The sequence below is a fragment of the Aythya ferina genome (assembly GCF_964211825.1).
Source record: "Aythya ferina genome assembly, chromosome: 5".
NCBI lineage: Eukaryota > Metazoa > Chordata > Aves > Anseriformes > Anatidae > Aythya > Aythya ferina.
In genome coordinates, this window is record NC_140301.1 from 47,603,090 (window position 1) to 47,613,002 (window position 9,913).

Consider the following 9,913-nt stretch of genomic DNA (forward strand, 5'->3'; position numbering starts at 1 on the left):
AAAATACACAAGCATGCAACAGCCTTTCCCCAGGTGCTTACTGAGCAGTACCTAACCAGAGGTAGCTGTATGTTTTTTTCTTTAAGGAAATCTGTGTCCACAAGTCCAGCTGCATCATAATGAGTTGTCTCGTTAGAGCTACAGGCAGTGTTTGCATGACAGCCTTATCTAGCAGTGCTCTGCCCAGTCTCAGAATGACACAAGTCACTTACTGCTAAACATGAAGCCACCACCCACCAACACACAAATACCAAAAAAAATTAAAAATAGTCATGCTGGGCTTCTTCTTCATAAGGATTTCAGCCTGTGTTACCCTGGCCCATTTGTTTAACTGAATTTATCAGGAAGACACAGCAACAAGAAGGCAGAAAATGATTCAGGAGGCACAGGTACAAGCAGCCAGAGGCCGCCTCGCACATCCCGGCAGGCTGGATGTCTGAGCACCATGAGGAGGAATGGGAAGCTGCCGCAGCAACTTGCCACCATCCCGGGAGGGGAGGCAGGTCCTTCGGCAGCTCAAAGCCTACCCCAGGCTGCCAGAGGAGTCTCTGCGACTGCCGCTCCATCACGGCCGGGCCTCTGAGCGCTTTGCCAAGAGGTCCTTGCCCAGGAAGCCATGGCACGCAGCACGACTCGCTGCTCTGCTCCAGCCAACGTGAAAGGCTTTGCTTCCCCCTGAGGAAAGGAAGGAGGAAGTCTAAAGGACACGAGTTTTGTAATTAAAACGGATGCTTTGATGTGTTGGTGAAGAACTGAAGCACGAGACAAAAGCAGCGAATGCTGGGCAGGACGAGCACAGCCCCCAGATCCACAGGTCCCCTCTAATTCCCCGTGGTGCAGCCTTCATTAGCAACATGTACAGTGCCTCTCCTTAGCCATCCCCTTCCCTAGCTGCTCCTCAGAGCATCCCTAGCACAGCTCCCCTCAGAGCCACCTCTGCTGTTTCTATAAGGCCTTTGGACAAAATAAACAAGCAAACCTTACACAGGTGAGGAAACACACGTGTGTGTGCCCACACTCCCCTCTGCAGTTTTCTTAGGACCATTTTCAGCCCAAGAGCCATGCTGCCGCTGGCACCCGCCTGATCACGATGGCCATGAGCTAAGCAGGGAGCTGAAAATGAATGCAACTGAATTAGCCCACTGAAAATAACCCAACTGAAAATAAAGTTTTCAGCCAGCTCGCTGTACAGGGACACATGCTGCTAAGAGCTGGAGAGGGGCTTGCAAGGCAGCCCTGGGGCCGTTTAATCCCCCAAAGGGAATTAAATCAAGCAAAGGAAGGGTGGCCAGGCCAGGGAGGGGCTGCGCCTGGTGCTGGCAGCCCAGGCTTTGATCAGGTTAACCAGCCTTAAAGCACCCCGAGGAGCTGCTTAACACGGGCCACTTGAGCAACAAAGAGCCCAGTCTTGCTCTGGGAGAAAACCAGAAGCCAACTTCTTCAGCAGAAGAAAGCCTCCAACTGCATTTGAACTTCTCTCCTGAACTTCTCACCTGTACCTGGGGGTTGTGTCTGGTGCTCCAGCCTCCAACAGTCTCTCCCCTCTGGCACTGCCTCTTGGGCAACCCAGCTGAGGGCATTCCCCATCCATCCTGTCACCTGTGGGCTGTCTGCTGGCCTGTGCTGTGGCCTGAGCCAGGGAATCAGGCTGAAAAGCAACTCAAGAATTGAAAGAGAGTGGGGAGAAAAATCCAGCTGGATCAAATCTGAGAGCAGATCCACGGTTTGCCACTGGAACGCAAAGTGTGCGTGTCAGCAAGGTGCTGGAGCGAGCAGCCACCAGCAGGGCAGGAGCGGCCGTGGCGAGCAGTGGCAGCACTGCTGACCACGCTTTGTGTCGTGTTAGCGAAGGGTGAGCAGCACACACGCGGCCAGTTACTCCAGTTTATTTATCCGAGGCAACCAGTCTGCTCTGGGAGGTCAGAGCCCACCGACGTGGCTAGCCATCACAGAGCGCTTCCCTGCGAGCAGGGTACGGAAACCGGCCGAGATCCAGGCTCAGAGGACTCTCCGGTCCTGCCAGCTCTTCACATCACTGGGAGGAGAGCTGATGGCGCACTGCACAGCCCCAAACCTGCTCAGACACCCCGTCACTGCTGCGAAGAGTGAGCTACGGCGTCAAGTCAACCAGCTGGAAGCCAGTCAAATGGAAGAGTATTATTTCCATGCAGAGCTTAGGAAATCTAGTATTTAGTATGTCCTGTATAATTTCTTGGTTTTGCACTTCAAAACCAAAACTGAAAGAGTTAAGAAAGCTCTCCACAAATTGTCTGATATCTGGAAATCCCGTATTAGGGGAAAGTTCTGGGGACTGCTGTGACTTCTCCGGAAGGAAATGACCCTCATTTCTTTAAAAACGATTTGAGGAGAGAATTTCTGAGAAGCTAGATAGCTTTTTAATATGACAGACTGAAGCAAAAGAAAATGGATTTCAAGTTCAACAAGACAGATTCCAGCTTAGAAAAACACATTTCCTTTTAACAATTTGGGAAATTAACAGCTGGATCAGTTTATTTGGGACATTATTTTACTAACAGAGCCAACATCATCTGAAGTCCTTGACATGAGTCTGAGCATTTTCTTTAACACTTTAGCTCCACCAGATGTTACAAACCCAGTGAAATCCTGCCATTTGGCTATTTGGGTTAGTGCAGGTGACAACAATATCAGAAGTGGAGGAGGTTGTTTCTATCCCCAGCATGCCACGCAGCACTCCAGCAGATCTTCCTGAATATGGTTAGAAGAGGAGGATAAGAGGAGGGAGGCGACCATCACCATTGTGTATATGCAGATTGGATTAGGAGATCTCAATGAAGAACAACCAGGCTCCCTCTGCTCTGGCTCCAGCTGGCTCTTATCTTTCTGCAGGGCTTTATCTGTCAAAAGCCCGGTGTTATCACCTCGGAGGAGAGATGCACACAGAAGGGACTCCTTACTGGGAAGTCCCCCACCATGGTGTGGCACGGCGTGCAGGAAAGGTGTGCGTGAGCTGAGGACAACTTGGAGGCCGGCTCCCTTGGAGCCCTACAACCACCCGGGAGCCCTCAGACCTCAGAGCCTGCTCCAGACGGAGGAGGAGCCTGGCTGGATCTCCATGACCCAGTTATGGTCCACGGACTTCTAAGAATAACTCCTACATCAAGCGAGGAGAATTTTCTTCTCCCATCCCCATAAACATATCCTTTACCCTCGTTACATTTTTATTGAGACGTCCCTCAGCACGAGTGCCAAACAAACCTTTAAGAGTCTTGAATTTCTTCAGCGTGCACGTGGCTGGGGGCACACGCGTGTTTCCCTGCCCCAGGCAGCACAGGGCGCACACAGCGAGGAGCCCGCTGCAAGGAGGGGTGCAAGGAGCACAGGGCGAGAGCCTCAGCTGCTGCAACTGGGCGCTGCTGTGCCAAAACAGATCGCAGAGAAGCCAATGATCTCCTTTCCCCTCCTTTCACAGTAACGATTGAGAAAGTTGCGTTCACGGAAGGCACAGACGAATCCATGCCCTGAAAACACACCCCTCCCCGCCTTTGTTCAAAGCTGGAATCCCTACGCGGGTAACACAAACCTTCAAGGGGAAAAAATAAATAAAAATGGGGCTTTAACAAAATGTTTCAGCAGACCCTCAGCTCCAGCAGCACTAGTGGGCGCAGCTATAATTACAGCAAACCTACATAATGCGTCTGAACTAGCGGAGCCCTTTCCCTGCGAGCAGAGGAGCTGCCACATCAGTAACTCTGTTGCTAGGGCAACTGCTTACTTTCCATATCAACTGCAAACTCGTTGCTGTGGAGACACATATACAAGAAAAATTCCTCTCCATAGCCAAGGACCAGATGGTAGGGAAGTCGGGGAAGTCATGGGCTAGCGGGCTGTGCTAAATGGGACGTACGCTAGAGGACATTCAGATCCCTGCGCTCACAAAGGGATTAATCTGAATGGCGGGGCTCACGGGTCCGGCAGGACACACAAAAGGGAACCCCGCTTCTGCTCCCCGTCGTGTGATGCTTTACTCTCTGGCCGGCTCCTACTAGACCCTGAGCTCAAGGCAAAGAGGTGTGCGCAGGCCAGGCTCAGCATTTTCCCCTCTCCAGCCCTTCTTCATCCCGAGGTCAGCCTCGTGGCCAAGCTCTGCGTGCAGCCGCCCTGCCAGGGGAGCCTCATGGCTCCACAGCTGAAGGGGACGGTGGTGGTGGTGGTGTCCCCATAAACCTGGGGGACGTCCCACAGACCCAGGGGGGACCTCGTTTCCCAGCATCGGGCCCAAGAGCACCTGAAGAGGCAGGCGGAGCGATGTGGCCTGCGAGCCCTTCTTTCCCTGACAGGGATCTCAGGCCAGGAAAAGCAAGAATTTGTAGGCATGCAGGAAGAGCTGCGCGTATTAAATACATATTTAGCCCCATGAATATAAATTAGGGGAGCCCAATGCTGAGGAAACTACCAGGCGGAGGGAAATCGAGAAAGAATTAAGTGTTCAGCAGAACTTTTTTTAGAAAAACGATTACTGAAAGGCTCTACAAACAAACACTGGAAAGCACAACTCTGAGAGGAAAAGCTTCTAGCTTTTCACAATGTGTCAACGCACATCAACTAGCAAATGCCTGCAATTCCCAGCACCGATTAACTCCTTCCCCCCATCCTGCACGTTTCAGAGCCTCGCTTGTTGGTGTTTCAGAGCACGCCGTGTGCTAAATGCTCTTTACCCCCACATAAAAGCAGAAGGACAGACAGACTCTGAGCCTGCAGCCTGCAGAACCTGGCTGCAAACTGGGAGAAGCGGCATGAAATGGTCCCTTGTAACAGAGACCCCTTCTCCCCAGGTCCCAGGGACCCCACTCTGATTCACAGGCCGCCTTCTGAGCACAGGAGACGCTTGCTGTGAAGCACCCGAATCAACCCTGAGGCTGCAGGCACGCACATGAACATATTTCAACGCCAGCAGTTGAAGTTTGCTGCTTTCCAAGTCCACAATTAGCTGTCAGGCACCTGATTCAGCAATCCTGACTGAGCGCCAGCTCTGCGCCCGGGTCTCAGCCGGCCATCCCTCAGCCAGGACACGAGATAAAAGCAGCAGGGTGTTTAAACAGCCCGAGTCTGTGCTTTTAAACTTTCAGATTTTCGTCTCAATTACCTTAATGCTGGCAACCAGCAGGGTGACCGGCTAGTTATTAAGGGCTCAGGAGCACAAAAAGATGGAAGAAATTCTCTCTCATAACCTGGGCTTTCCCAGGGAAGCACAAACCCCACCTAGTTACCGCTATAGGCAAGGACTGCCACCACACCTCACCGTCTCACTAGGTAACCACGGATCTAATCGTGGATTCACGACGTAGGTGACGAGTCACGCATTGTGCTCCTCCACTTCCCTGTGGAGAAGTGCTTCGTGGTATTGTTCATATCATCTCGGAAGGCTGCCGGATATTTGACAGATATACATGAAGACGAGTTCCTCATAGGAAGGAAGCTGTAATCTAAACAGTCAGCTTGTAAACAGAGGAAGAGGGATAGAACAAACGGCAATGCCAAACATTCGCCTGGCCAGTTACAGCATTTGTTTTTTTTTTTTTTTTAAGAGTACTGCGTTAAGGCTTCTTATGGTCTGGGGCAGGGTCATAAAAGCCTGGTGTGGCACTTACTATTACAGTCTCACTTTCACACAAGAATTTAAGGCTGGTTTGCATGAAACAAGATCCAGTTCAGGCACAAGTTTTTTAATCTCACGCACAATTGTTCACAGCAACTAATTTGTAAAAATACCAGCGTACAGTGTGTCATCTTCAATATGTGGACAGTGGATTCCAGGGAACGACATTAAAAATAAATAAAGTCAATCATTTAAAATGGCAAAACTACAGAGAAAATAAGTTAATTAATCTAAAATGGAAAGCTGTTAGCTTAGGGTAATGTAAGATTCTCCCTCTAGAAGAAGAAAGCTTCTATTCCACAGCATTTAAAGTTAAATCGCACCCAAAATAGGGAGAACAGCACCACCAACAGAAGTCTAGCTTCAGGGTAACCAGTGACGAGACAATCACAGCATTTACTTAACCGGCATACAAAAGCAGAGTGCATCTATTATTTCTGCCAGAAGAAAGCGTTCACTTTCTGACCGTCAGCCAACTGCAGAGACAGACAGTCAGCAGTGTGATTTTACCTGCTACTTATTCCACCAACCCGTGGGAAGGACTGTGAAATTAACCTGCAAGCTGGGGTTTTTATCGGAATACTCATACTTGGCCAAACGTTCACCCAGACCACTGCTTCTGGAGGCCATCCCCTTCCGAAAAGGAGATCAGCTCCCAGTCTGATTTATGCAATAGAAGGTTATGCAAAGCACTGCCTCCGCCGCTCGGCTCATTTCCCCATTCCCTCACACACAGCCTCTTCCTGCAGATGCAGTTGAGGATCCAGCAATGAAACCAGACAGCAGCTACAGAGATCCGAAAGCAAAAAATCTGTTCCCCAGATTCTGCCACTGCACTGTTCCCAGAAGCTGCAAACGTCCAGAGAGAGAGAACAACCGCGTTTTTGGTAACTTTCCCCTGCGATGCCAGACCCATCTCCTCTGTCTGAAGAGTTTCTCTACAACCTGCCTGAAACAGAATAAAGCTTCCTCACCAAAATTCTGAACTACTTCTGCTTGGTTTAAAAAAAAAAAAAAAAAAAGTTTTTTTCTGATTACAACACCCAGCAGTAAAAAAAGAGATGAACTCTTACATAAGGCATACCCTTTCACTATACATTTGTATAAGCCAAGAACAGCAAGCAGCCTATTTATAACATGATTACATTCATCTAGTATAGCTGGAAACCATTACCACAGCATGGTAACTAAAAACAATATTTAACCACTATGCATGAAGACACCAGCTGGGGGGGAAAAAGAAAAAACACACACACCGAGTACTTTCTTACAGATGTCTAGACAATGAATTTAATAAAATCAGAATGAGCCATGCTAAAGAAATGTTGGCTCTCTGAATTTAATGAACTACATTACCAGGGACAGCATTGCGTATTCTGCTTTTTACTATTATGAATTTATTTTAGGACTAGCAGGTGAATTTTATCAGAGCCAGACAGGTTTCCACAGTTCTGAACTTACCTGACTTCTGTCTTTGTCCACCTTCTTAAAACACTTATTCAAGGATAGATTATGCCTCACAGAATTTTTCCATCCAGTGGGCGCGTTTGCAAAATATGGAAAGTGTTCTAAGATCCAGTTGTATATATCCTTTACAGGCAGTCTTTTGGTTGGCGAGTCCTCGATGGCCATAAATATGAGGCAGCTAAAGGAGTACGGAGGTTTGCAGTTGGGGTTCTGCTTGGCATCGTAGGGCATGTCAGAGTGGGCAGGAGACGGAGGCGTGTCGTCACCGATGTCCTGAACGGGGCTAACGCTTCTTAAGACCGAGTCCCCAAAGCTTTTCAGCAAGTTCTTGCTCTCGTGTAACCAGTTCAAATTTGTTAGTTCTTCATCTTCCATGGCCCCTTTATCTAATCTGATGGCAGGCAAAGAGAAATCTAGGTCCTCGTCATCGTGAAGTGCCTTTGATAAATCACTATCTTGGTAACGTTGGCTCAGTCCGCTGGGCACACTAATTCCTGAGCCCTCTGGCTTCTTACTGGGCGGCATGACTGGACCCATTTAGGCAGAGACTCCTAGGGAGTGAATCCAAAGCGAAGGAAAAAAAGAAACAGAGAAAAAAGTTAGCTCATGAAAAGATACTGCAGAACATTTTGACAGCTTTTCCCCAACCAGTCACTTGGCCTTTTGCGATCTGTATTAAAAATGACAGACTCACATAAACAGGCATCCCCAAACGCTGAGTAAAATAATCCAAAGTCAGGAAAAGGAAAGAAATTTCAGTGAATGGAGTAAGATGATAATCTTGATATGCCTCAGTGCTGCGTGTACTTGAAGCCCCGTGCAGGAAATCCTAAAGGCACATTCCTTTAATGATGAATACGTGTATCAGACCAGTGAGTACTCTGAATGTATCACTTTAATAGACATGTAAACTTAAAAAAAAAAAAAATTAAAAATAAAAAGAAGGGGGGGCTTATTACAGCAGTTGCTTCAGATTAAGTTCAGCTGTTTCACTTTTGAGGACAATACAGCAGCGTTGTGATTAAAGGCGCTCTGGCTGAAGGCTCAAGCAGACGAGCATCTAACCCAGTTGCAGTCACCATTGCAACCAAACTCCAAAATTACAGCAGAGCTCCCAAAACGGAACGGGCGAGAGCAGGGAAGGAGGCAAGCAACGCACAGTAGTTTTGGGAGTGGGGCCAAGACACGGGGAAACAAGCGCCAGAGGAATAGAGCACTTTAAAAATGTATGTAAACAGAGACAGCTCCAACACAAGCCGGCCGTCTCTCAAACATGGCAGAAAACAGAGCCGGGAGGGCGGCACGCTGCCATCCTCAGCAGGCCCTGGGGATGGGGGCGAGCCGGGGGGCTCGGGGGGCTGGGTGATTCGGCCAGTGGGTGAGGGAAGCGGTGGATGGGGGGTGAGGGCAGCTGTGTGAGAGCTCAGGCAGCAGCGGAACAGCTCTGCAGAAGCCGCCACAGACCGCCCCGGCTTCCCGCACAGCACAGCTGCCAGCGTTCAGGTCTGGAGACGCGAGCAGAAGCAAAATAAAACCGGTGAGGGCTCGCAGCGCACGTGAAGCACGGGCAGCTCCCGCATGACCACAGGGCGCAGGTTCCCCGTGCTGGGGACCGCCGGGGACGCGCTCACAGCTCCCGTGGGCGCTGGGCCGCGGCGGGGCAGGGCGCGGGGCGCGGGGCGCTGCCGCCGGCACAACTTCGCCTCCGCGAGTTGCGCCCCGGGAGCCGGCGGCGCTGCGCTGGTGGCGCTGTTGCCATGGCGACGGCGGCTGCTCCCCGGGCACCGGGCGCTCCGCAGCCCGCCCCGCCGGGCCCTCACCACACCGAGCGCTCCCGGGGCTCGGCGCGGCGCGGCCGGCACGGGGAGGGGGGGAGAGTGTGAGGGGGGCGCCACTGCCACGGGGAGGGGTTCGGCCGCTGCCCGCCGCCAGACAAAGGCGCGGCGGCCACACGGGGCCGGGGACCCGCGGCCGGGCGAGGAGCGGGCAGGAGGCGCGGGGCCGCCGCAGCCGAGTCGGGGGGGGGGGGGGGGAAGGGGGCGGTGCCGGCCCCCCCGCCCCGCTCCCTCCGTACTCGCCGCGCAGCCGGGGCGGCGGAGGGGGCCGCACGCCCATTGGCCAGCGGCGCTGCCAATCAGCGCGGTTGCTAGGAGACCGGCGGTGCCCGGGGCGGGCGGGGGCGGCCGGCGGCGCGCACCCCGCCGCTGCCGCCCAGATGTCAGCGGCCGGGCAGGGCCCGAGGCGCCGCTCCCGGCCGGGCTCCGGCCTCACCCCCCCCCCGCCCCTCCCGGCCCCGCGCCCCCCGCGGCAACTCCCGGGCAAGTTGCGGCCGGGCACGGACCCTCCGGACCCGGACCCTCCCCGCTCCCCTCCCGGCCCCGCCGGTGCCGTGCGCGACCCCCGCTGGCGGCGGGTCCGGGACTCACCTGGCGGGGGGCGGCCTCGGCGCGGCCCCTCGGCGGCTGGCAGCGGCCCCGCGCCCCCCACACCCCCCCCCCCCGCCGCCTCAGCCCGAGCCCCGGGGGTGCCGCGGGGGTCCCGGCGCAGGGGGCGCCGCCGGCAGCATCGGGGCCCGGGCGCGGGGCCGCCCCGCAGCGGGTCCGCCTGGGCGCGAGCCGGAGAGCGAGAAATTGTTTCCAGCGCAAACAAAAAAAGGCGACACATGACCAGGGGAGGGAGGGGAGAGAGCGAAAACGTGGGCTGGGCCTGCCCGGGCGGGAGAGCCGCGGAAGGGAGGAGGGAGGGAGGGAGGCAGGGCCGGGGGGGGTGGGGGGGGGGGGAGGGCGGCGGCACCCCCGGCAGCGGGGA

At 53.4% G+C, this 9,913-nt stretch overlaps 1 protein-coding gene across 7 annotated transcripts in view; it reads right to left on the reverse strand.

The window, feature by feature from the left end:
* Positions 1-9,709, reverse strand: part of FOXN3 (forkhead box N3) — a 131,056-nt gene extending 121,347 nt beyond the window's left edge. For 2 of the 7 annotated variants that reach the window (XM_084522738.1, XM_084522736.1), the window contains exons 1-2: positions 9,532-9,709; positions 7,100-7,656 (exon numbers count right to left, since the gene is read on the reverse strand). In XM_084522738.1, coding sequence (XP_084378864.1) covers positions 7,100-7,642 — 543 coding nt within the window. In that variant the 5' untranslated portion in view covers positions 7,643-7,656; positions 9,532-9,709. Of the gene's footprint in view, positions 1-7,099; positions 7,657-7,799; positions 7,924-9,531 lie in introns of those variants that run through there. The other 5 variants (XM_084522742.1, XM_084522739.1, XM_084522741.1 and 2 more) reach the window with 4 other exon arrangements.
* Between the last annotated feature and the right edge of the window lie 204 nt (positions 9,710-9,913).